General features: G+C 45.0%; 1 protein-coding gene across 1 annotated transcript in view; it reads left to right on the plus strand.

Moving 5' to 3' along the window:
* The first annotated feature begins 6,224 nt into the window (after positions 1-6,224).
* KPNA7 (karyopherin alpha 7 (importin alpha 8)) overlaps positions 6,225-25,962 on the plus strand; it is a 22,967-nt gene continuing 3,229 nt past the window's right edge. The window contains exons 1-8 of the mRNA XM_012638894.1: positions 6,225-6,290; positions 8,522-8,656; positions 15,792-15,874; positions 16,295-16,563; positions 17,893-17,975; positions 19,764-20,027; positions 21,435-21,668; positions 23,179-23,361. Coding sequence (XP_012494348.1) covers positions 6,225-6,290; positions 8,522-8,656; positions 15,792-15,874; positions 16,295-16,563; positions 17,893-17,975; positions 19,764-20,027; positions 21,435-21,668; positions 23,179-23,361 — 1,317 coding nt within the window. The remainder of the gene's footprint in view (positions 6,291-8,521; positions 8,657-15,791; positions 15,875-16,294; positions 16,564-17,892; positions 17,976-19,763; positions 20,028-21,434; positions 21,669-23,178; positions 23,362-25,962) is intronic.

Raw genomic sequence — 25,962 nt, forward strand, 5'->3', positions numbered from 1 at the left:
TCTCCTTGCCTGCCTTGGGAGCAAAGGCTTATTAGCTGTTCAAGAGCAGCTTTAAGCCCACTGTCTGATTTTAGGAAGCAGACACTTGCCCTAGCCAGATCCCAAGAGCCTTAGACATATAGAACATAAACCCTCCCCTACGGGGAGCTGCCCCTCACCTTTTGGTAGTTTGCCCGAGGGCCTCAAAAGGCTGCAGCTGCAGAGGCTGGAGGCCCCTGACACCTCCGAGTACCTGTCTGCACCTCGTATGGACATGAGACTCACCTGGGAGACCTGGGCCTCCCCAGACCAACCAATCAGTCTCTGGGCCAGGGCCCAGGCAGCCGCGGTGGTCAAGGCTCCCCAAGTGATTCCAATGAGCACCCAGGCCTGGGAGTCATCTACTTGGGCCAGAACCAGCCCCATGGGGAGGGGCCAAGTGCCGCGGAACACCTGCTGTCTGCTGAGGGCATTTAAGGCTGAGGAAGGGGCTGGAGGCTGTGGCTCCCTGCCAGGTGAGTGGGTGCTGGGTGGTGGCTTGTCCCTGTGTGGGTGGGTGGGTGGGTGCCGGAGCTCTGGGTGTGGTTCTCTGAGTCCTTCTGTGTGGGTACTGATCGACCAGACATCTTGCTCTTGCTCAGATACTGAGCCAGGCGGCTGTTGGGGGGCCCCGGGGAGGCTGCTGCGGCCTTGCCCTCAGCAATGGAGGTGACTTCCAAGGCCCTCCCCCGAGTCGGGCTGCCTCCCTCAGGGGGCAGCTCCGAGAAAGCCTGGGCTGCTGTCTCTCCTTGTGGAAATCAGCCTCGGTTTACAGACACTATGCCAGCTGGCCCTTGGCTTGTTTTCAGGGTAGGTAAGGAGGAAATGGCAGTTGTGGGGTGTCCATTTGCTCTGCTGAGCCCAGACTGGGCTCACGGGGTGTCTGGAGCCAGTCTGCACAGCGGGTTCTGGATCCGACGCTTGTGCAATTTCTTCCTTGACTTGTGTACTTTCTTCCTAAAATATCCCTCGGGACGTTGTCACCTGTGGGGATTGTTCACCTGACTTAGCCTTGGAGGGTGACACCTGGGTAGAGGGCCTGGTCTCCTGCCGCCTCCTGTGGGACACCTGCCTCTGCTCTGGCCTCGCTGTGTTTTCCAGCGTGGAACCTGGCGTCTGGAACTCACAGGGGCCTCTTGTCCGTGTTGAAGTCCCTCAGGGAGCCAAAGAGTGGCGAGGTGGAGGCCTGATCCTGGGCCCTTTCCCCTCCTGTCCCTGGACACCCCCACTTCCTATGCCCTCCAAGCTGGTGGACCGACACACCCTGGGGCACGGGGCAGAGGTCGCTGGGATCCCTCAAGCTCTCCTTCCTGGAGTAAAGCTCACTCACTCTAATGCAGAATGTGGTTTCAGCTTAGAGCAAATCCTCCTTTGAAGACGTGGCTGTGAGTGATGTGGATCTGAACACACCGACATCGAACGATGTCTAAGGTGCTTGTCACAAGCCGGCGTGTTTGAGAGCCCCTCCTGTAGCAAGCGTGTCGGCCGTGCGCAGCCGGGCTGGGCACGTACAGAGGGCGGTGTGACTTTTTAAAGGTTAACTTGGAGGAGGGGGGGAGGATTGGGAGTTAACGCTCAATATATTTCTAAAGTATTTCCATATTTTTTAAGCCCTAAGTCTGTGTGACTTTGAAATCTGAAAAATGCTATTTTGTAGAAGCCAACTCTTGGATGATGAGACATGTCTTAATTTAAAACGGTTCTCAGTTCATGAAAGATGCTCACAGTGAAAGCTCGGTGAGATCTAGACAAGTATAGAAAAAATAAAACTGGCCTGAAATGCCCCAGCTGGAGAAAGCGACTCAGTCCCATTAATGAGACTTGGAGGTCCCCAGTGTCCCCTTACCCAGAGGATTGGAAGAGCAAGGGCAGCTCGGGAGCCTGGGTGACCTTGAGCAGGGCAGGGTCCCTAGGCCTCTGCCATCTGGCACCGAGGGTAGGGGTCCCCCAGCGTGTGGGGGACAGTAGAGCTGACCTGAGCCCCAAGGGATAAATAAAGCCTCTGGGTAGGCGACGTTTGCCTACGTCCCCCGTTTGGCCTTCTCTGGATCTCCAACTTGGAGAACCAATGGAGAAAGGCACCGACTGGGATTTCGTGCATAGCGCAAGCCTCATACTCGACACTTCGGTACCACTGGTAAGGAGTGACGGGCAGCCAGCTCTCCCAGACGCTGCCAACAGCAATGCGAGGGAAGGAAGCACATCTGAGCTGTGACTAGAGGCGCTCGAGAAAGCACGACGGATCTGCTTTGCAGCTGGCTCTGCACAATGTCCCCACATGAGAGCATTCGGCTAAATCGGGGGCTTTCAAACTGCTCCCTAAAAATGCCTCTGGGAGAGGGGACCCTGTGTGATTTGAAGTTGAGCTTTCTCTGCTTAGGCCACCTTACAGGATATTTGGTTTGAAGGAAGGGGGCAAACGCCTGAACCCCTGGTCCAATTCCAAGGTTCCTTGCAGCTGTGCTTTCTGGGGTGTGGCAGGGGGTGAGTGGTTCCTTGGGCGGTGGTCCTAGAGCTGGCTGCCGCCTTCGCCCTCCCCAGAAGCAGGGGCATTTCAGCCCCTCGCACCACACTGGCCTCTTACTTTCAGACAGTTTCTTTAACTGCGATGGTCGTGCCATTGACAATGGGTGCAAGGCAGGATGAGGCGGCAGCTCATAGCAGGGTATTTCAGAAGTGGCCGTCGTCGTTTCCATTGTGTAAAACAGGGGTTTTCCTATTTTCCAATGTCTCACCCTGTGTGTTAAGTGCCACCCGTGATGGTGACCTTGGCATTCCTGATGAGACTTTGCTACAGAGTATTGCTTGGATGTCGCAGCAGTCAGATCTGGGCTGATGCCCTGCTTCTGATACTTAGCAGCTGTGAGGTGTCTGAGATGATTCCTCCACCTGCAAAAAGGAGATGTCTGTACCTTGGTAGTAGTAGATGGTGCCTCATTTAATCCTAAATGTCCAATATTCCTGGAAAATTATAAGTTTTTGCCATTGCTCCCTAAAACAGGCCCGTGATTCTAGACTACTCCAGATTTATAAAATGCTATATGTCTTAACTCTTGGAGACCTAGGAGCTAACTTCTCACTTTAAACCCAAACCTCTGGTTTCAACGGGTGCCTTTGACACTGGTTATTACAGCAACCAGAAAAGTAGTTTGAGACGGTGTTTAAAAGGATACTATGGACAATAGCAATGATTTAGTGATAAAAAGCAACTCTTCTCTTTGAGGCAGAATTTGAGATTACTTAAAAGTGGATGAAAGAATCAGACACTGTTATTTTCTGGCCCGACCTCCCAGCCCTGGATTGTCTTGCAATACGCTTCTCTCCCCTCCTGGGTGTGCTGGGTTCTGATGCGTTGCTGAGAGTAAAGCTACCTCCAGCTTGAAGTTTTATCGGACTAATCTAAAGCCTGAGATTGTCTTAAGCCAACTTCTGTGCACAGACGTGCTCCTTCTGGTAAATAGGCAGCAACCAAAGGAGTCTGGATGTCACCGAGGTCCCTTTGTGTGTATCCGTTGGGGGAGGTGGCCCACAGGACTAACAGAATGGTTGAGAGCTTTGTTAATGTTCAAACCTTGTGTCACTCTCCACCTCTCCACCTCTGAGATGGGGGAGGGGAACTGGTCAATTACAGGAAGTAATTTGCATTTCCCCGTTCTCAGATTTGCAGACTAGAAGTAGGCTACTCTTGCCCAAGCTCCCGAGGAGACCAAGGCTCTAAAGCAGGTACAGCCACCATGATGAAGTTCAGAGAGATCATGTGGGCTGTTGATCTGTCTCTGCCCCGACAGCTGATATGCTTTCCTGCAGCTCTTGTCTTGTGGGGCTGACTGGTTGCTGCTGTTACTGGTGGTGTCTCTCTGACACTATCATTCTGTTCTATCTCAAATTCCCTTCTTTCTCCTGGTCCTTTGCTGGTTCTTCCTTCTCTTGGGCCTTAACGTGAGCATTACCAAGACTCAATCCTTTTTCTGATCTTTTATGACATCAGTCTTGGCTTCAAATTCACTTATGAAATTCTGCAAGTTGTCTACACTGTCTAAATTCATATGTACCAAAATTATTTCAGCTATTATCTACTCAAGAGTAGAATCTATTGGCCTTCTTTATCTAGTTTTCTTTTCTTTTTTTTGAGATAGGGTCTTGCACTGCTGCCCAGGCTAGAGTGCAGTGGCATGATCATAGTTCACTGCAACCTCAAACACCTATGCTCAAGTGATCCTCCCATCTTAGCCTCCGGTGTAGCTGGGACTACAGGTATGTGCCACCACACCTGGCTAATTTTTTCATCTTTTTGTAGAGATCCTCACTATGTTGCCCCGTTCAAGTCAGTTCAAGGCTGGTCTTGAACTCCTGGGCTCAGGCGATCCTCCCGCTTTGGCCTCCTAAAGTGCTGGGATTATAGGCCTTGAGCCACTGTGCCTGGCCTAGTTTTCTCTTTTCTATAATGTGGTCTGGACCATCTTGTATGTTCAGAAACAGATGCATGTTCATTGCACACCTGTAAGAAACATTCCTTACTGCCTTGTAGAAAGTTCAAACTTAACCTGATTTGAATATCCTCCTCTGAGGGCCAACTCCCTTTGCCACCTTATCACCCACCACCCTCCTTCAACAAATATTTGAATACCTACCGTACCTACCATACCTACTGTATGCCATGCATTGTGATGGAGCTGAGCACTTGTACCTGTGACACGTGATCCCATTGTCATTGGGAGTAGGGGGAGGAAGATGGACAAACAAGAAAATATCAGGTAGTGGTTACAGCTGAGAAGAAAATAAAATGGACTGATTGGGAATATACTGAGATTCTTACGGAGGGAAGGCTTTCAGAGGTGGTGTTTGAGCTGAGACTGAATGAATAGGAGCCACATATGCAGAGACCCTGGGAGGAGCAGCTTGTCCAAAGGCCTCAAGTAGGGATGAGCTTGGACTACTTGATAACAAAACCAAGGGTCTAGATCATGACGATCAAGGAAAGAGTTGTTAGAGATGAAGTGGGCTGAGGCCAGCTTACAAAGGCAGTGTAAGGAGTCTGAATTTTCTTCTAAACTCAGTGGGTAGCCAGGAGAGAGTTTGTTTTATCTTTTCAGTAAAGATGGGGTCTTGCTATATTGCCCAGTCTGGTCTCAAACCCTTGGGCTCAAGCGATCCTCCCAAGTCACTGGGACTACAGGCATATGCCACCGCACCTGGCAGGAGAGAGTTTGTAAGCAAGGGGCTTATGTGATCAGATTTTTTCCTTTAAAAATCACACGGGGCGCAAGGGCAACATACGTAACCTAAACATCTGTACCCCCATAATATGCTGAAAAAAAAAAATCACACAGCCTCTGCAGAGAACAGATTGGAATGAGGCAATGGGGAAAACAGGCAGCTGCGATGGCATGGGCAAAAGACAAGGGTGGCCTTGACTGAGTGAGGGCAGCCTACCAGAGGATTAGAATGGGTCATGCTTGAGGCTGTTCTGACCCATTGTGCTGGTGTTGTCTCCTGTCTGGGCTCCTCACCACTGCACACACATGTCCTATACAGAACTCTGTGGACACTGCCATGGGGAAGGCTTGTATGCATGACAACCAGCCTAACCTAGTCCTTGAAGGCCCAGTCCAAGCCAAATGGCCTTTAAAATGTTCCTTTGACTGAGTGTAGTGGCTCACGCCTGTAATCCTAGCAACCTGGGAGGCCAAGGCGGGAGGATCGCTTGAGGTCAAGAGTTTGAGACCAGCCTAAGCAAGAGTGAGACCCCATCTCTACCAAAAATAGAAAAATTAGCCGAGCAACTAAAAATAGAAACAAAAAATTAGCTAGGGTGTAGTGGTATGTACCTGTAGTCCCACCTACTCAGGTGGCTGAGGCAGGAGGATCACTTGAGCCCAGGAGTTTGAGGTTGCAGTGAGCTAGGCTGATGCCATGGCACTCTAGCCCGGGTGACAGGGCAAGACCCTGTCTCAAAAATAAATAAGTTTCCTTTACTCCTACGTGCAGGGCTGGTCCCCTTGGCACTCCCACAGTGCTCATGGCCTGCTGAGCTGCCGCAGTGATGCCTGTGGAAGCTGACTTCCTGGGTCTACTCTCTGCCCCACCAAGAGCCCTTTAAAGGCTTGGAGCACAAAAATGCCTTTAACCTAGTAACCCACATATTGGGTGCTGAAAATCTCTTTGTAAATGTCTAACTTGCAGGTGATTTACTTCCTCCAGTCAACATGCCTACCTTAGACGTTCCAGAAGAGAGGCTGAGAAAATTCAAGTACCGAGGCAAAGATGCATCTGTGAGTATGAAGCTACTGCCTCGCACTGCCAGGGACCAGTGCGGTGTGCTCGTGGCTGAAATGCATCAAAAATAGGGTGGAGGGGGTGGGTGGGGTGATAAATATAGCAGAACATTCCTTTAGGGAGGTGCATGGGTGTTCACTGAATCGTTGTCTCAACTTTTCTGCACGTTTGAAAGTTTCATCATAAAACATTAAGGGGGGAGGACAAAAGCATGAGGACTTAGGAGCCACACAACTGTGGTCTCAAAGTTTCAGTGGGATCTTGCAGCTACTTAATCTCAGAGCTCCAGTTTCTTCATCTATAAAACAAAGCTCTCCTCCTCCAAGGGGCTGGCCAGCAGCCCCAAGGCCCAGGTACATAGATGCTTAACTGCAGCTGCTCAAGTAAAGGAGCCTTACCAAGGAGCTAAAATGTCAGCACACAGATATGGCCAACAAGCGTGCCTTGCAGAAGTAGGACTCAGATCTGAGAAGCCCAGGCTGTTCTTGCTGCCGGGATGAGCATGAGAGCCAGGGACAGGGAGTCTGTGCTGTGTGTAGATTCTAAGTACCATTCAGCTTCTCTGGTTGCGTAATTTTCTGGCTCTAGCTCTGTGCCCTACATCTGTGTATCTTGACGGACATAGTGTATAAGGTTGGCTACACCTTGGGAATCTGAAAGGCAATTTAGGATGAAAGAAGCACGTGGTCACAGCAGCCTGGTTGAGACGTCATCAGGAGCCAGATCACTCTTACCTGCTACAACAGGTGTGGCTGTCTGGCTTCCAAGACTACCACAGATTAAAGGAAACCAATTAGAACAAAGGAATTGAACCCTCTACGTGGACAGCAGCAGGAAGGGCCATCAGATAAGAAGGGAGAAGCCAAAGGTACAAAACTCACCAAGGGGAGGGGCCCGCTTAGAGATGGGCAATAGTACAGCTGGTCAGCAGGCCTTGAAGGTGTCCCTACCCTGCCATATAACACCATCATAACGCTTTTTTCAGGCAAGAATTAAATAGCTTGTTTAAGAAAAGTCTTCAACCTAAACTCATCTATGCAGAAAGTTTAGGTCATTTCCCCAAGATTCTCAATACTGTAAAGTCTACGGGGCTGGGCATGGTAGCTCGTGCCTGTAATCCCAGCACCCTGGGAGACTGAGGCAGGAGGACCACTTGAGGCCAGGAGTTCGAGACCAGCCTGGGCAACATAGCAAGATACTGTCTCTAAAAAAAAAAAAAAAAAAGCCAGGTTGGATGGCGCCTGTGGTCCCAGCTACTCAGGAGGCTGAGGCAGGAGAATCACTTGAGCCCAGGAGTTGGAGGCTTTTAAAGCAAGATTTGTTAGGAAAAAAAAAAAAATCAGCTGGAGGCTGCAGTGAGCTATGATAATGCCCCTGCACTCCAGCCTGGGCAAGATAGTGAGAGCCCATCTCTAAAGGTCTGAGTTGTCAACTGATATAAGGAGAGTTTTTAAAAAAAATTTTACCAGCCTGAGCAAGAGCGAGACCCCATCTCTACTAAAAATAGAAAGAAATTGGCCAAACAACTAAAAATAGAAAAAAAATTAGCCAGGCATGGTGGCGCGTGCCTGTAGTCCCAGCTACCTGGGAGGCTGAGGCAGGAGGATCGCTTGAGCCCAGGAGTTTGAGGTTGCTGTGAGCTAGGCTGACGCCACGGCACGCGCCCCAGGCAAGAGAGTGAGACTCTGTCTCAAAAAAAAAAAAAAAATTTTAAATCTCCCTCAGTCTGTTCTCCTAGTAAAATTTGGGGATCAAGGCTTAAATGGCCTACGGACTAATTTCACTAACAGTGGCAATGGTCAGCGCATCAGCAGTCCTCCAGTGGTCCCCAGTGCCACCTGTCTAGCCACCACTGTAAGGCCCAGGCCCATCTAGGAAACAGCGTACTCTCCAGGGACTGATCAGCATCCGTGGAGATGAGCTCAGACTCAGGGCGACAGGATGCTTTGCTAAGATGTCCTTACAGCCAAGAATCCTGGCCCATCAAGGATGCGCCTGGCCTTCCTTTACTTTGGGAGGAAGATCGAATCAGTTTCTAGATGCAGTGCAGTCACAGAGCAGAGAAGGTAAGCAGAGCTGAGGTGACTAACTGTGTGATCTGAACCCTTCCAGACTATCACATCTGTAAAAATGAAACCAGATGCTTTGAAACACGTTCAAAAGACTAAACGTGGTGACATCCCAGCTCCTGGCTCTAAACGCACCAATTCTTTCTTTTCCTCTTTAGATGAGGCGGCAACAGCGGATGGTGGTCAGCCTGGAGCTCCGGAAGGCCAGGAAAGATGAGCAGACTTTAAAGAGAAGAAATATCATCGATTCCTGCCTTGACCTGGCTTCTGAAAAACCGGCCACAGGGATGCCGGTCAGTACGTAGCATTTAGAGCAGTTGTGTGCAAGATACACACTTAGCAAGCTTCTCTGCCTTGAAGATGTTTAATAGACTCAGAACTTGCAAACTCTGATTTTGCGTCTTTAAATAGAAGGAGAAAGAGATGATAGTTTGAGCTAAACTACCTTCATCAAAAGACTAAGTGTCCTTATACTCGTGACGGTGAGGCAGTGGGATCTGTGCTCTAAGCAGAGGATGGAGAAGATGCTACTTCTAATTGAAAATTCGCTTGCTACCTCTAGGCCTGGAAACTCAGGAAATGAGGGTTTGTGGCAGTTGTTTCTCAGCAGAGGCATCTAGCCCCTGGCCATGAGAAGTCTTCCCCTCTCCATCTATCCCAGTCCCACTAAATGCAAACTCCGGGTTGACTTCAAGGCCAATCCTGTTTCTGTGAATCCTGCAGGCCCTGACCAGGAAGTTTTCCTTCTTAGAACTTCCATGATGTATCTACATGTCTTTTAGAATACAGTGCTGTGCATGTCTTACCTTAACTATTCACGTTCATCCTTTCCACCCTGCTAGGCTTAGGGCTCTTAGAAGGCAGAGATTGGTTCCATTTTGCCAGGTGGCTCCGGTGATGTGTTGCCATCCATGAGATGCGATGGGTACCGTCATTCTGTGAGTTGCCATAGGAATCTGAACCGTAACTCTGGTTAGCTTCATTTTTCTAGATTAGTCCCTAGGATTCCTACCACCAGAGAAAGATATGAAACAAAAAATGAAAAAAACGTTGTTTTCCTTTTTTATCCTACATTAGCATGTTTTGTTTTGTTTTTTTAAAAATTAAGATATAGGCCGGGCGCGGTGGCTCACGCCTGTAATCCTAGCACTCTGGGAGGCCGAGGAGGGTGGATTCCTCGAGGTCAGGAGTTCGAAACCAGCCTGAGCAAGAGCAAGACCCCATCTCTACTAAAAATAGAAAGAAATTATTTGGACAACTAAAAATCTATATAGAAAAAATTAGCCGGGCATGGTGGCACATGTCTGTAGTCCCAGCTATTCGGGAGGCTGAGGCAGTAGGATCACTTGAGCCCAGGAGTTTGAGGTTGCTGTGAGCTAGGCTGATGCCACGGCACTCTACTCCGGGCAACAGAGTGAGACTCTGTCTCAAAAAAAAAAAAAAAATTAAGATATAATTCACATACCTTAAAATTCATCCCTATAAAGTATATAATCAGTGGTTTCTAGTATATTCACAAGATTGTACAACCATCACCACTAGCTAATTCCAGAACATTGTCATCACCTCAAATAGAAACCCCTACACCCATTAAGCAGTCTCTGGCAAATACTAATCAACTTTCTGTCTCTCTGGATTAATCTATTCTAGATATTTTATATAAATGGAATCATACAATATGTGACCTTTTATGTCTAGCTTCATTCACTCAGCCTGATGTCTTCAAGGTTCAACCACGTTGTAGCATATATCTGTACTTCAATTCTGTCTGGCTGAATAATATTCCATTGTATGGATGGACCACATTTTGTTTGGTCATTAGATGGTGGACGTTTGGGTTGTTTCCACTTTTTGGCTGTTATGATTAATGCTGTTAACATTTGTGTACAAGTTTTTGTGAGGGCATGTTTTCAGTTCCACTGGGTCTACAACTAGAAGGAGAATTGCTGGGTTATATGCTAATTTTGCGTAACTCTTTGTAGTGGGCTGAAAAATGGCCCCCTAAATGTCTCTTAATCCCCAGAACCTGGGAATGTTACCTTACGATCAAAGGGACTTTGAAGATGTGATTAAGTTAAGGATTTTGAGATGGGGAGATTGTCTTGGGTTATCTGGGTGGGCCTGACATGATCACAATGGTTCTTATAGGAAGGATGATGGAGGGATCAGAGCAGAAAGTGACATGAAAGCAGAAGTTAGCATGATTAGCGTGATGTGTTTTGAAGATGGAGAATGGGCCACAAGCCAAGGAATTTAGGTGACCCCCCAGAAGCTGAAAAGGGCAAGGAAATGATTCTCCTCTCAGATCCTACAGGAGGAACCAACTCTGTTAATACCTTCACCTGCCCAGTGAAACTGATTATGAACTTCTGACCCTCTGAAGGGTAAAATTATAAGGTTTTTTTTAGACAGAGTCTTGTTCTGTTGCCTGGGCTGGAGTACAGTGGTGTCATAGCTAACTGCAACCTCAAACTCCTGGGCTCAAGTGATCCTCCTGCTTTAGCCTCCTGAATAGCTGGGAACACAGGTCTACACCACCATGCCTGGCTCATTTTTTCTATTTTTAGTAGAGATGGAGTCTGGCTCTTGCTTAGGCTGGGCTCAAACTCCTGAGCTCAAGCAATTCTCCTACCTTGGCCTCCCAGAATGCTAGGATTACAGGCTTGAGCCACTTGATTTATTTCTGATCTCAGAGGGAAAGCTTTCAGTCTTTCATCATTAAGTATGATGCGAGCCACGGGATTTTTGTAGATGCTTTTATCAGGATGAGGAAGTTCCCTTTTATTCCTAGTTTGTGGAATGTTTTTATCATGAGAGATAAAAGGTGTTGTGTATTGTCAAATGCTTTTTCCGTACTTATTGAGATGATCATGTGGGTTTCTCCCCTTTATTAATGTGGGCTATTACACTGATTTTTCATAAATTGAACCACCCTTGCATTCCTGGGTTAAATCCTAATTCATCATGATGACCAATATGTTGGCCATATATTTCATATGTTGATGCATTTGGTTTCCTAATATTTTGTTGAGAATTTTTGCATCTGTAGTTGATAACGGATATTGGTGCATACTTTTCTTATGTCTTTGGTTTGGTATCAAGGTAATACTGGCCTCAAAAAATGAGTTAGAAAATTGCCTCCTCCTCTATCTGTTTTAGAAGAGTTTGTGGAAGATTGGTGTTAATTTTTTTTAAATGTTTGAAAAAATTCACTATCGAAGCCATCTGGGCCTAGACGTCTCTTTGTAGGATGTTTTTTGATTAATATTTCAATCTCTTGTTATAGGTCTATTCAAATTTGTTTCTTCCTGAGTCACTTTTAGTGGTTGTGCATTTCTAGGAATTTTTCTATTTCGTCTAAACCACGTAATTTGTTGCATACACTTGTTCATATTTCCCCTATCTTTTTTATTTCTGTAATTCCAGTAGTAATTTCCCTACTTTCACCTTTTTCTTGGTAAATCTAGCTAAAGTTTTGTCTGGTGATTTTTTTTTTTTTCTTTTTGGGACAGAGTCTCACTCAGTTGCCCTGAGTAGAGTGCCGTGGCATCAGCCTAGCTCACAGCAACCTCAAACTCCTGGGCTCAAGTGATCCTCCCACCTTGGCCTCCCAGAGTGCTAGGATTATAGGCGTGAGCCACTGTGCCCTGCCCTGTCTGGTGATCTTTTTATGCAGACTTTTGTTTCACTTTTTTGCCTCTATTTTTCCATTCTGTTTCTAACCTTTATGATTTCTTTTCTTATGCTTGCTTTGGGCTTAATTTGCCCTTATTTTTCTGGTTTTAAAAGCTATAAATTTAGGTTATGCTTTTGAGATCTATCTTTTATAATATACACATTTATAGCTATACATTTTCTGCAAAGCCCTGCATTAGCTGCATCCCATTAATTTTGGTATGTTGTGCTTTGGAGGAGTTTCATTCATTGTAAAGTATTTTCTAATTTCCCTTGTGATTTATTCTTTGACCCATTAATTATCTAGGAGTGTGGTGTTTCATTTCCTCATGTTTGTGAATTTCCCAAATTGTCTTCTGCTGTTGGTATCTAATTTCATTCCACTGCAGTTGGAGAACATATTTTTCATAATTTTAGTCCTCTTACATTTATATGTTTTATGGCCCACAGACATTAGGAGAATGTTCCATGTGTTCTTGAAAAGAATGTGTAGTCTTCTGTTGTTTGGTGTAGAAGTCTGTTTAGTCTGGTTGATGTGTAGTGTTGTTCAAGTCTTTTATTTGCTCATTGATATTCTGTCTAGTTCTGTCCATTATTGAGTGTGGGGTTTGAGGTCTCCAGCTGTTACTGTTGAATTCTCTATTTCTTTAATTCTATCAGTTTTTGCTACATATATTTTGAGGCTCTGTTAGGTGCATACATGTTTATAACTGCTGTATATTTTTGATGGACGGATTTACCCTTTTGTTGTTATAAATGTCCTTTATCTCTAGTAACAGCTTTTGTCTTAATGTTTATTTTTTCTAATATTAGTATACCTACTCCAGCTCTATTTTGGTTACTGTTTGCATTGTATTTTGTTTTCAATCATTTTACTTTCAAACTGTTTGTGTTTTTGAATCTGAAATATGTCTCTTGTGGATAGCTCATAGTTGTATCATTTTTTAAGCCTATTCTACCAATCTCTGCCTTTTATTGGTACTGTTTATGCCATTTACATTTAATGTACTTACTGATAAAGTAGAGTTTATGTCTGCCATTTTGCTATGTGTTTTAGATATGTTTTCTAGTCTTTTTTGTTCCTCTATTTCTTCATTCTTTATGCTAAATAGATATTTTCTAGTTTAGTATTTTGATCTTCTTGTCATGTTTTTTACCACCTAAAAATTTTTCTTGCCCAGGGGATAATTAACATATCTTATAGCAATATAGTTTGAAGTACTACCAGCTAAATTTTAATAGTGTATAAAACTTTGCTCCTATACAACTTTATTCTCCCCCTGCTTTTATTCTTGTTGCTCTACAGGTTACATCTTTGCGTGCTCTTCTACATCGATTTATAATTATTGCTTTACGCAGTTGTCTTTTAAATCAGGATAAAGAATTACAATTTAAAAAACATTTATACTGTCTTTTACATTTACCTATATAGTTACCATTACTGGTGTTCTTTATTTTTTCATGCAGATTTGAGTAGTTATCTACTTTCTAGTACTTGAAGGACTCCCTTTACTATATCTTGTAGGGTAGATTTGCTAATAATGGATTCTCTTTGTTTATCTGGGAATGTCCTAATACCACCTTCATTTTATCATGATAGTTTACTGGATGTAAAATTCTTGGTTGACAGTCTTTTCTTCCCCCAAGGATTTTGAATAGTCTCTTTTTCCCCTCTTTTTTTTTTTTTTCATGATTCTCGATGTAGCATCCCACTGCTTTTTGGCTTTGATGCTTTCTGATAATTTTGTTATCTGTTAATCTGTAATCTGTTAATTTTATTGAAGCCTTGTACATGAGTTGCTTCTTTTTTGCTGGTTTCAATGTTTTTGATTCTATGTTTTTGGCTTTCCACAGTTTATGATGTGTCTCGGTGTGGATTTCTTGGGATTTATCTTATTTGGAGTTCATAGAGCAGCTCAGATGTGCAGATTAATTCTTCCATTAAATTTGGGGATTTTTTTGGTCATTATTCAAATATACTTTCTGCCCCTTTCTCTCTCTCCTTTCCTTCCTATTATTCATATGTTGGTATGCTTGATGGTGTCCTACAAATCTCTAAAGATCTGTTAATTTTCATCTGTAGTATTTTTTTATCTTCATCTTCCTCAGACTGGATAAATTCAATTGACCAATCTTCAACTTCACTGATTTTTCATTCTGTCTGCTTAAATCTGCTGTTCAGCCCCTTTAGTGAATTGTTCATTTCAGTTATTGTACTCTCCAATTCCAGAATTTCTATCTCTTCTTCAATATTCTCCATTTGGTGAGACATCATTCTGATACTTTCCTTTAGTTCTTTAGTCATGATTTCCTATAGTTCTTTGAACATATTTAAAGTCTTTGTCTAGCAAGTCCAGCATGTGGTCCTCAGAGGCCATTTCTAAAGATTCCTTTTTTCCTATGTATATATGTGTATGTCATACTTATTTCTTTACGTATCTCATAATTTCTTCATTGAAAACTAGTCATTTAAAATAATACAGTGTGACAACTCTGGATATCATATTGCCCCTTGCCCCAACGTTTGTTGTTGTTGCTGGGTGGTGGTATTTGTTCAGTGATTTCTGAACTAATTCTGTAAAATCTGTATTTTTTGTCATGTGTGGCCACTAAGTCTCTGCACAGTTTGCATTAGTGGTAAGCTAATGATTGTACAGAGATTCACTTTAACACTTGAAACAAAAAGAAAAAAAAAAAAACAGCCAATTTTTGCCAAGAAGCTCTATGCGTATGTAGGGGCATGCCTTCAACACTCAGCCAGGCAGTTGGCTTTACTTTCTGTTTGCACAGAGCCTCAAGGTCAGTCAAAGGTAAGAGCTCAGGGTCCTCTCAGTTTTTTGATCATGTGCATACCCCTATATATGCACATGGCCTATGTCAGAGCTTTCAAAGCCCTAATTAACATCTCATTCCCCAGCTTTTCCCTTTAAGTTTTTTGGTTGGCCTATTGTTTGTCTCAACTGTTATCCAATCTCTCAGGTAGCTGTGATGTTAAACAACTTCCTCTAATTGTTTTCAACAAACATTCTTAGGGAAAAGACTTTTCACATTGAGTGAGCTCTGAGTCAAATAAAATAGAGAGTCTTACAAGTGGGGTCTTTGTCAAGCAGGCAGGTCAATTAATAATTCTCTGGGAATGAAGCTTTAAAGGAGAACTTGCCCATTCTGCCTCTCCTAGGCTGTTGGTTCCTCACAATGATGTGGACTGTTGGTTTTCAAGACTCTCCTGGAGCTGAGGGGGGGTGGGAATAGGGCAAGTCAAAACGCCACAAAGCTCTTGTTCTTCTTACTGAGATTCAGCTGTTTTTCCCGAATAAACACTTCCTGGACGGAATAAAACAAATTGCTACAAAGCTTTAGTTAATTTCTACAGTTCTGAAAAAGTTGATTCTGACAATTTTTGTCAGTTTCCTCATTGATTTTAAAGAGGAGAGAATTTTTGGATGTCCGCATTCTGCCATTTTTTCTGATACCCTCAAGCATGTTCTCGCTGCATGGGATAAAAAAAAAAAAAAAGTGCTGGGGACCCAAGTGATGATGGGAATTATTTCTCCCCTAAACATGAAGAATGTCTCACAGATCTGTGAGACCTGTGGACCCCCAAATGTTCTTCCTTCCCCTAATCTGGAACAGCATGCAGGATGGTGCACCCTGTTCAAGCCAGCCTGTTTTAATCAGATGAAGGACTAGACTAGGTGATGTTTATGATTCCTTTTGGCAGAGAATCTGACCTGAATGTGTCTCTCCTTGCAGGGCAGCCTCACTCTGGGTGACATAATCAAAGGTGTGAATAGCTCAGATCCAGTCCTGTGTTTCCAGGCCACCCAGGCAGCCAGGTATCTCCAAACAGACTTCTGCTGTTTACAGTTTCCTAGCTAGAAATGAGCTCCAGTGGCCTATTGGTTTCTTGGCATTGGCAAAATGCCCATAAAATACAGGAAAAGCTTATTCCATCCAAAAGTGAGATTAAATTGCTATTCTACACCATCCTTGAAGGCAATTTAAAAGATGCAATGTGTTGTCAGAGATGAATTGCTTAATTTACATTGGCCTCTACAAGAATTTCAGCTTGTAGATAATATCTAAGGGGGAAAATATTACTTTATCAGTGCAAAATGCTATAGGCTGAACTCTGGGATATTAAGTAGCTCTGGTTTGTCTCATCTGGTAGTTAGGAATGCCAAGACTATCTATAAAGAAGGTTCTTAATATATCCCTCACATGACCTTTCTCCTCTTCTCTCTTTCATTGCATAGGAAAATGCTATCCCGGGAAAGGAACCCCCCTCTAAAATTGGTTGTTGAAGCTGGGCTCATTCCCAGGCTGGTGGAGTTTCTGAAGTCATCACTTTATCCCTGTTTGCAGTTCGAAGCAGCCTGGGCTTTGACCAACATTGCTTCGGGAACTTCAGAGCAGACCCGAGCCGTCGTGGAAGGGGGCGCTGTCCAGCCCTTGGTTGGGCTCCTGTCTTCTCCCAGTGTGACTGTGTCTGAACAGGCAGTGTGGGCTCTTGGTAATATAGCTGGTGAGACTCTCCCCCAGGTGGGCTAAGAAACAGTGGGCCAGGCGTGCAGCGCACTGTGAGAGTTCTTTGGGTGGTATGGTACACTCGATATTATGGAAACCCTCCCAGTATAAATATCTAGAAGTGTTGGGAAAGGTACAACAACCTATTTCAAAATCCAGAGCCAAGTTCAGAGGCCAAACATTGAAACCGAAACCAGATGATCCAGGGCATCCTAAAGCTACGGGCTTTCTGGAGACATCTGCCAATCCCGGGGTCCTACAGCCTCAGGGCTTTGTGGCTTGAGAAACAAAAGACAAGTCTTTGGCCCATGCAGCATGGGGGTTTATGAAAGATCCTTATATAACCCAGGGCCCTAAAAGGACTCAAAAGGGAACATACAAAAAAGTCTCCTTAGCTTGGTCTAAAATGTGTTCCCTGAAAACACAAGACCCCCTTTATGGATTTGAGGCTTGATGCTATATTCCCTGCATGGTCTGAGAAAGCACTAGCTAAAAAGTGCTATAGGGTTGGAAACCCCTAGATACCTGGCTGACATAAATCCTATGGCTCTCTGGGGAAAACTCAGTTGGGACCCTCAGGATTTTGACAAATTAAGATTAGCCAAATATTAGCAATTTCAAGTCCAGAGAAGCAACAACCCGCCATGACTGAGTCAACAGAAACAAAACCCTTCAAGGACTTCAGATATTGGAATTTGCAAACAGAATATAAAATAACTGCTTTTAAAAATGCTTGCAGAAGGAAAGCACCTATTACAGAGATGTTGTCTCTCATTTTGCTTGGTGCGGTAAGGAACAGGCAAGACTGGGTGATACGATGTGACTTCTGCCTTGCCTTGATGGTTGAACATGAACTGAGACTTCCAGGGTCTAAAGTTGGTCTCTTAGTGAAAGTAGCAGATGGCTGACTACCAGTACCTATTGATCGCCAGGCTTTGTCCTGAGCCACATTAGAAAGTTACTGCCCCGTGCCAAAGTCTTCTGAGAAGACAACTTGGTCTGTACTAGCCTTTGTCTTCCTGAGAACCATGCTGTGAAATGCCACCAGTGTATGGAGTGGGCCACCAGGCTGAGTTGCCTGGCTCCTTTGTGTCCATAGCCTCTACTTATAGCAAGTGCTGCTGTGGTACCTGTGTGTCATGTCAGGACTGCCCACCCAACAGACACCTTGGAGACCCAGATTCTAGTACATGGCTGTACTATCTATTTGCCAAACCTGGGAATGAGTTTCAGTCTCTTGCCCTTTGCACAGACTCTTACAAAAAAATTAGACACTTCAGATTCTCTTTGTTCTCTCTTTGAATGTCACTTTCTGATCTATCTGTAGGTGACGGCCCAGAGTTCAGAGACATCGTTATCTCGAGCAATGCCATCCCACATCTGCTGGCCCTGATTTCGTCAACCATACCAGTGAGTGTCTTCAAATGAGAAAACCCAGCTAGGTAAACAAATTCTCAAGGTCAAGAAATTGGGAGAAATACTTCCAAATCAATGCTAGGTCGTGTGGCTGCTGCCTGGCCCCTGTGACAGCACTGAAAAACAAGGCTGAGGACGGAGTATCATTTGGGTAAAGATCGACCCACATTTGTCCTTCAGGGCCAGTAGGCACTGATCTTTCTTTGCGGGAGCATTGAAAGAAGTCCATTAAAGTTTTTCAAAGCTTACCATCCTGCACAAATAGATGACAAAGACCTTCATTCAAGGAGTACAGACAGATTTAAGGGCTTACCAGCTCTGTTCATGGTGAATAGGGTCTAAGTTTGAGGCTTAGAGTCAAGGTCGATTGATGTGGTAGCAATAGAGGACTCTCTAGTTTAGGAATTGGATTCTAAATTGGCCTCAAAAATGAGGAGAAGCAAAGGGAATATGTGCAAAGCCCTCAAGGTGGGAAAAACCTGACAGGGTGGAACCAGAAGGTAGCCAGCCATGACCAAGGGCGTTTGCAAGGAGAGAGCAGAGTAAGATGGCAAGAAGAGCAAAAGGCTTAGACTCATCCTGGTGGCAATGGGAAGCCTTTGGAGGATCTCAAGGCAGGAAGTAAAGTGGCCTGATCTTCCAGAAGGCCCCTTCTGGCTGCCAGTTGTAGGAAGATAGCAGAGGGAGATGGTGAAGCAGGTGGGGCTGGGATGCCGCTGAGCTAGACATGAGAGAGACAGCAAGAAGGAAGGATGCTCCCAGGTTGCAGGTTAGGTTGTTCAGGTGGCTGTCATCCTAGATAAAGGGGGAGGATGGAGGAAACAAGGAATCGGAGCTTTAGTTGCAGATGTTGAGGCGAGTTAGAGGCACGATTACAGCAGATGTGCCATTCTACGTGATGCGTGTGCGTATACCATCCAGCTGGGTCAGGTCAGCTAGAGCAGGAGTCAGCAAACCCGACCTGGCCGCCGCTACAGGGACAGAGTTGAGTAGTTGCAAGGCTGAAACTGTTTACTTATCTGGCCCTTTACTGAAAAAATTTGCCAACCCTTGACCTAGAGTGGGAGGAGGGCTGGGGACCGAGTCCCGGGGTCCCTAATGTTCAGAAGTCAGGCAGAGCCTGCCAAGAAAACTGAGAAGAAACAGCTCATTTGACAATAGAGAACCAGATTTGGTGTCACAGATGCCAGGGAGGGCTTTTTCAAAAGGGAATGGCTGACTACTAAATACGACTAGGAGGGACAATAACTTTAGGGCTGAGAAGCAGCTGCTGAGTTTGGTGACCTGGAATGAGCTGATCACCACCACTAACTACAAAGAAATAGAGGGAGAAACCAGTGGCTTGAACAATTTGGGAAGCTTTATCAAGTCACCAAATTTTTGAATCCAGAGGCAGGGTAGGAAGACTAGTCTTTGAATAGAAGATCAGATATATGGTGCTGACAATGCCGGTAGAATTATAGACTGGTGGGAAGACCGAGTAACCCCTGCTTGCTTGATCTTTTTGTCAATGAAACATGAAATTAGGTCATGCATTGAGTACAGTGGGGAAGGACATTTTCAAGCATACAAGGAAACCTCCATCTAACACTCGAATGTGGAATAGAAAGCTCGTTCTCTGTGTCCCTAATACACTTCACTGCCTAGAACAAGTTTCTATTTGAAGCTCAAAAGCTTTGGTTCATGCTGATCAATAATATTGATCAGAGATGGTAAGAGCATGCTGCTGTTTGCATATTCTCTCCTTTACACCTGATGCTGGAAGCAGTCTTTTTGTTACAGATCACGTTTCTGCGGAACATCACGTGGACCTTGTCCAACCTGTGCCGAAACAAGAACCCATACCCTTGCGAGAAGGCAGTGAAGCAAATGCTGCCCGTCCTCTTCTACCTCCTGCAGCACCAAGATAGCGAGATTCTGTCAGACACCTGCTGGGCCCTGTCCTACCTCACCGATGGCTGCAATGAGCGCATCGGCCAAGTAGTCAACACCGGGGTCCTGCCCAGGCTGGTAGAGCTCATGACCAGCTCGGAACTCAGTGTCTTGGTAAATGTCATCCTGGGTCCTTCAGATTAGAGTCTGTGAGTCACGCACACTTTAGCAAGTTCTGTTCCCCTGACCCCAGGCCTTCTGGAACAAACCTTGTCATCTGCATTTCCTTTGTCTTTGCATTCTCTAACCAAACACTTGAATGTATTTTGATCTGAAATCCTAGTGGGTCTTAAGGAACTTGTTTTTCTTAATCTGATAACTAAAAAAATACAGAAAAGCAGCAAGTGCAATTGCCTATCATCCCACCACCCAGGGAACTAGTCTTACATCCTTTCCTTCTAGTGGTCTGTGCATGTAGACTTTGACAAGTTGGCTTATGGGATGTGTGTGTGCGTGTGTTGGGTATGTGCACAGAGCTCATCGCATTCAAATTTCTTACCCAAGTATATTCCCTCTTGAAAATTCCCTCTTGTCCTCTCCCCAGTTTGCTCTCTTAGACTACCTCAGATAAAGGCGAAAAGCAAAGAAACCACTGTCAAACACTTTGCTAGATTATTCCACACTTTGCTAGATTATTCCATATATAACACACTGCTTTGAAATGTGGGTATATTATGTTTAAGATGCCTCCCCTCTGCCTCCCTTGGTTTCTATGCCTAATATTGTATGTTGTGCAGCCTTAGTGATCATCTATTCTGAGATTAGCAGGGTATTTCACAGATGTCAAGGTTGGTTTGGGGCTAGAGCTGGGGGGATGGAAAGAATGAAGAGAGTAAGAAAAGCAGTGACCCAGGCTTCTGGGCCCAGTGGGGCCTCCTGGTGAGGCTGTGATTGGCCTGTAGTTCCACTTCTGTCCTCACGTGAGTAGCAGGTAAATAGCCTAATGGGCTAGAAACATTCTAGAACTGTTGATGGGCTTTCCTGGGGCTGCCACGACAGTGCAGAGAAACCCAAATAAATCCAGTCAGCCCTCCTAGGACAGGTGTTGTCTTGAGCCCAAAGATAGACCCGTCCTGGGGACCTTGAGTTATTATGAAGGGATTTGTGACTGCACCAAGAAATGTGATTGGGATCTCATTAGCTCCAATTAAATATGCACCAGAAGCTGAACACTGGTGCAAAATACAAAGTCATCACGTGATAAACACTAATCAATTTAGCATTTCTGCCCAGTTGAAAGCATACAAGAAGGACAACAGTATTTCTTGATAACAGTATCCCTTTGACCTCTAGCCTTCTTGAGCCAGAACTATTGGAAGCTGGCAAATTAGCTTTAAACTACGTAAAAACAGGCATGGATGCGTTGAATTAATAAGGATCATGGACATAATCATTCCCAAGCTTGCAGAGAACCATCGGCATAGCGCGTCTCAGGTTGGGAAGGGCACAGAATTTGGTGTGACTGTCGCCTTCTCCTGGGATAGATTTGCAACACTTAGACTTCTCACCTTGTTCTTCCAGACCCCTTCTCTCCGCACCGTGGGGAACATTGTCACGGGAACAGATCAGCAGACCCAGATGGCCATCGATGCGGGCATGCTGAAGGTGCTACCCCAGCTCCTGAAGCACGCCAAGCCCGCCATCCAGAAGGAGGCGGCCTGGGCCCTGAGCAACGTGGCCGCGGGGCCCCGCCAGCACATCCAGCAGCTGATCGCTCACGACATCCTGCCTCCCTTGGTGGCTCTACTGAAAAATGTAAGTGGCACACTTGGCTTCCGTGACAAAAGGCTGCTTTCCAATGGCCCTGTGTTGAACTTCTACAGGAATTCAGATATAGGCTAAGAAGCAAATTAATTGAGATCACAACAGAGCTATGAAACATTAGATTCCTAGCTCTGCCTGAAAAAAGGAAGGGGTATTTCATTCCAAAGAACCCATTATAGATTTGGAAGACTCAACAAGCATTGTTCAATGAAAAGGTGACTCCCATGGCTCAAACATCCAGAAAACTCGTGAGCTAGTAATATTGGCTCATTTCTAAGTGGTGTTCAAAGAATGTGCCATCTACTCTCTACCTGCCAAAAGAGGGTGGAGGTTTTGTTTTAGGAAGAAAAACACATCAGGCTATGGTGATGTCATACACGAAAGAAAAGTGGCCTTTCCTGTGTATAAATTGATTAAAGTGGTAACATAAACAGAAAATCCAAATATAAAAGCAGAAACACAACAAAGCTTCTGTTTTCTCCTGACTTCCACTCTGCCTCCCCAGGAGCAGTTACTGTCATCAGCATTTCCTTTTGCCACCTTTTAAAGAATGAGCCTTTTAAACCATCTGCAATCTGGAGTGGTTACCTGGGGGCTGCGGCTGGGGAGATGGGTGGAGTAACATGGGGAGGAGAAGCTGCTGGCGGTGCCCCTGTCCTCAGGTTAGATGGTGGGTTCCCAGGTGTACATCACGTATGAAAAGCCAGGCAAGAGGGAAAGACCAGGTGTGTGCCCCAGACCACAGCATCTGTTGACCTATTCGGTACTTCCTATCCTGCATTCTACTGTGAGTCTGTGCGTATTCTAATAAGACACATCCAATTAGGAATCAAAGAATATTCATATTTCAAACTGTGCCTTTTAGACTATAACTTGCCGGGAGCCTTAAGTTTTGTTTTTGTGGTTTTTACACTGAAGTCATAGTTTTCCCCAGCCATAAAATGGGAATAAGCCCTTCCTAGAGATGAAGGATGAGTGATAAATCACTCCCGTATCTCTGGGAAGTGTCCTTTATAAATGTAACGGATTCGTTGTGTGATATTTCAATGTCCTCCTCTGTTCCCTCTGGACTGGCTCAGACCCCTAGATCACATCTGTGTGCCAGCCTTATAGCTTCTTGTCCAGAGTTTTAGTGGGTCAGAAAGATTAGAAATGTAGACACAGGCAACTGTCATCTAAAACTCCAAGTGTAATTCTTAGTCTATGCAGATTACCTGGACTGGTGTATGTTCCATTTTCCCCCATAGCCTGACATAGGGAAATGAGTCTATTTGACCTTAGAAACTCCCACCAAGACCCTGTTTGAGTCTGCCTGCCTGCTTAGCTTCTCAAAGATGCCATCTTCTGATCAAGCACTAGAGGCAGGTCGCCAAGGCGTTCTGTGTAAATTGCACGCATGGTCCCGGCTGTCACCAACCTCCCTAGAGAGTGAACCAAGTTGGCATCGCTATAGTTAGGTTTTTCAGGATCTGTAGAGAATGTGAATGTTCTTATTATGCAGGGAGAATTTAAAGTCCAGAAAGAGGCTGTCTGGACGGTGGCTAACTTCACAACTGGGGCCAACTTGGACCAGTTGATCCAGCTCGTCCATTCTGGAGTCTTGGAGCCACTGGTGAATCTGCTCACTGTCCCAGATGTTAAAATTGTTCTCATCATCCTCGACGTCTTCACTTACATTCTCCAGGTGAGCTCTTCTGAACAGATCGGTTTGTAAACAGCAGTGTCCAGTGTGATGAAGACATTTAATTTGGTTCTTAAGACCCAAGTTGGATTCTCTTTCCTTCCTGTTCTCCCCACCCTCCCCTGTCCACGCTTCCTGAGGATAAACACACAAAGCAGCATCCCAAAGAAGGACCATCGTTTTCATTTTCTCAAATGAGTGTCTTTGTGCCAGGCACTTTTGGGGATGTTCACGTGATGACAGTCCTAGGACAGTGAAGTCCTTGCTCTAATGGAGCTTTATACATGGAGGGAAGAGAGGGCACACACTCCAGGTAGGGAGTTATGGATAAAGTCAATCAGATAAAGGGGGAGTCACTAATAGTTCCGGGGTGGGGTGGGTGTAGTTGTCTTATATATGCAGTAGCCAGGAGAAGCTTCTCCAAGGAGGAACATTTAAGCAAAGATCTGAAAGAAGTGAGTCTTGTGGATCTCTGGGGAGGATCATTCTGGGCAAAAAGAATAGGGTGGGTGTGGTGGCTCAGGCCTGTAATCCTAGCACTCTGGGAGGCCAAGGTGGGAAGATTGCTTGAGGCTAGGAGTTTGAGACCAGCCGGAGCAAAATCGAGATCCTGTCTCTACAGAAAAAAAAAAAAAAAGAAAAATTAGCCAGATGTGATGGTGCCTGCTTATAGTCCCAGCTATTCGGGAGGCTGAGGCAGGAGGATTGCTTGAGCCCAGGAGTTTCAGGTTGCAGTGAGCTATGATGATGCCACTGCAGGGTTACAGAGTGAGACCTTAACTCAAAACAAGACAAACAAACAAACAAACAAAAACAATAGCAACGAAGCAGGTGTGGCCAGAACAGAGAAGAGGGATAGAAAAATGCTGAGAGATGGAGCTTAAGGCAGCCGGGGGCCGGATCACAGAGTCTGTGAGAACTTTGACTTATTCTGAGTGAGGTGGAGAAACCAATAGGTTTGAAGCAGGAAGAAAAAGCCAGGAGCCACGTGGTTTAGGCCAAAATAGAATATTCTTAGAGGAACAGCAAGAGGTTAGCAGGGATAAGTCTTGAGGGGTCGCTCTGAAGCTCCTCTGTTCAGCTGAATGACTGGGGAAATGGACTACAAAGCGTTTTACTAGAATTCTAGAAAAGTTTTAGTCCTGAAATAAAGCAAAGTGAAACCAGTATTTACATACTGCTTATATTCTATATTGCTGTGCGACAAATTGTCCCTTAGAAGCTTAAAACAAACATTTAGTATCACACGTTGTTTCTGAGGTTAGGAATCTGGGGCCAGCTTAGCTGGATGGTTCTAGCTTAGGTCAGGTGAGGCGCGGTCAAGATGTGACCGAGGGCTGCCATCATCTGACGGCTCGATGGGAACTGAAAGATCAGCTTCCAGGGTGGCTTCCTCCATGGCTAGCAAGTTCCTCTTGCCACAAGGACCTCTCTGTGGGGCTGCTTACGTGTCTTCACATCATGGCAGCTGGCTTCCTATGCGGCAAGTCACCTAAAAGCAAGGTGAGAGCTGCAATGTCCTTTATAACCTGATCTTGGAGGTCACGCTCTGTCATTTCAGCAACATCCTGTTGGTTACACAGGTTGGCCCTATGCCATATGACAGGGAGCCACATAAGGGCAGTCAGTGACCATCAGGGCCAACTCGGAGGCTGGCTATGTTCATTTGGTTAAAGTGCTTTCATAGGCAACTGTTTAAAAAACTTCGAAGTAACACCAGGGAGCTCCTTTTCAAAGCCTACCTTAAATAATCCTTTTCATATAACTGTCTTGGAAAGGACCTAGGACTTTGGTTCCTGCCTCAGTTTCTTTGCCAAGCCAATAACTCATTTTGGACCCACAAATAGGACCAGAGGGTTTCAAGTCTTAGATGCAGACACACAGCTCCAACTCTCATCAGCTAAACCATGTGGCTTAAGTCATGTTTAATTTGATCGATAGGACGTTTTTTAAAATCGCTGCTCACAAAATAACAGAGCTCTTCAGGATATGACGTCAAGTATAATACTTTCTTTCCCTCTCCACTTCCCCCAAATATGCTGTTTAGCTGAACTGCCCCCTCTTTGAATAATAGGCAACATTTGTATTCCTTCAAACCTTTGTCCTTGTTCTTTCTTTGGGGAATGCTGTTATCCTCTCCTGGCAAAGTACTATTCATTAAGAATCTGTGATACCCTTCCAAGCCTTCCCTGTCTATCTCCTATGATTTAAAACTGAGAGTTCACAATATTGCATTTTTTTTAATATTGCATTTTTAATACCAGAACAATTATTTATTTGTTGGAGTTACGAAGAGAACCTTCTCCAAATCTCATCTGTATCTCTGGTTCTATGTGCCTCGCCCATAGCATTTGCACAGACGTTTGAGTGAATGAACAGTCCTGGATGACTAAGCCAATGACCGGTGTTGAATTAAACCCACTCATGGTATTTGTTCCCAGGGACTTCATTATCTGCCACAGTGTCGCTTCTGAGACTGAAGGTCTCTTGTCTTATCTCTTAAGGCTTTCCGGGTAACGCAGGGCCAGAACACCTGCATTTGCATAGTATCACTCGAACATTCTTTCGAATTATATTTAAAACAATTTCCATTAATTAGAGAGG

The sequence above is a fragment of the Propithecus coquereli genome, unplaced genomic scaffold, assembly GCF_000956105.1.
Source record: "Propithecus coquereli isolate 6110/MARCELLA unplaced genomic scaffold, Pcoq_1.0 Scaffold137, whole genome shotgun sequence".
NCBI lineage: Eukaryota > Metazoa > Chordata > Mammalia > Primates > Indriidae > Propithecus > Propithecus coquereli.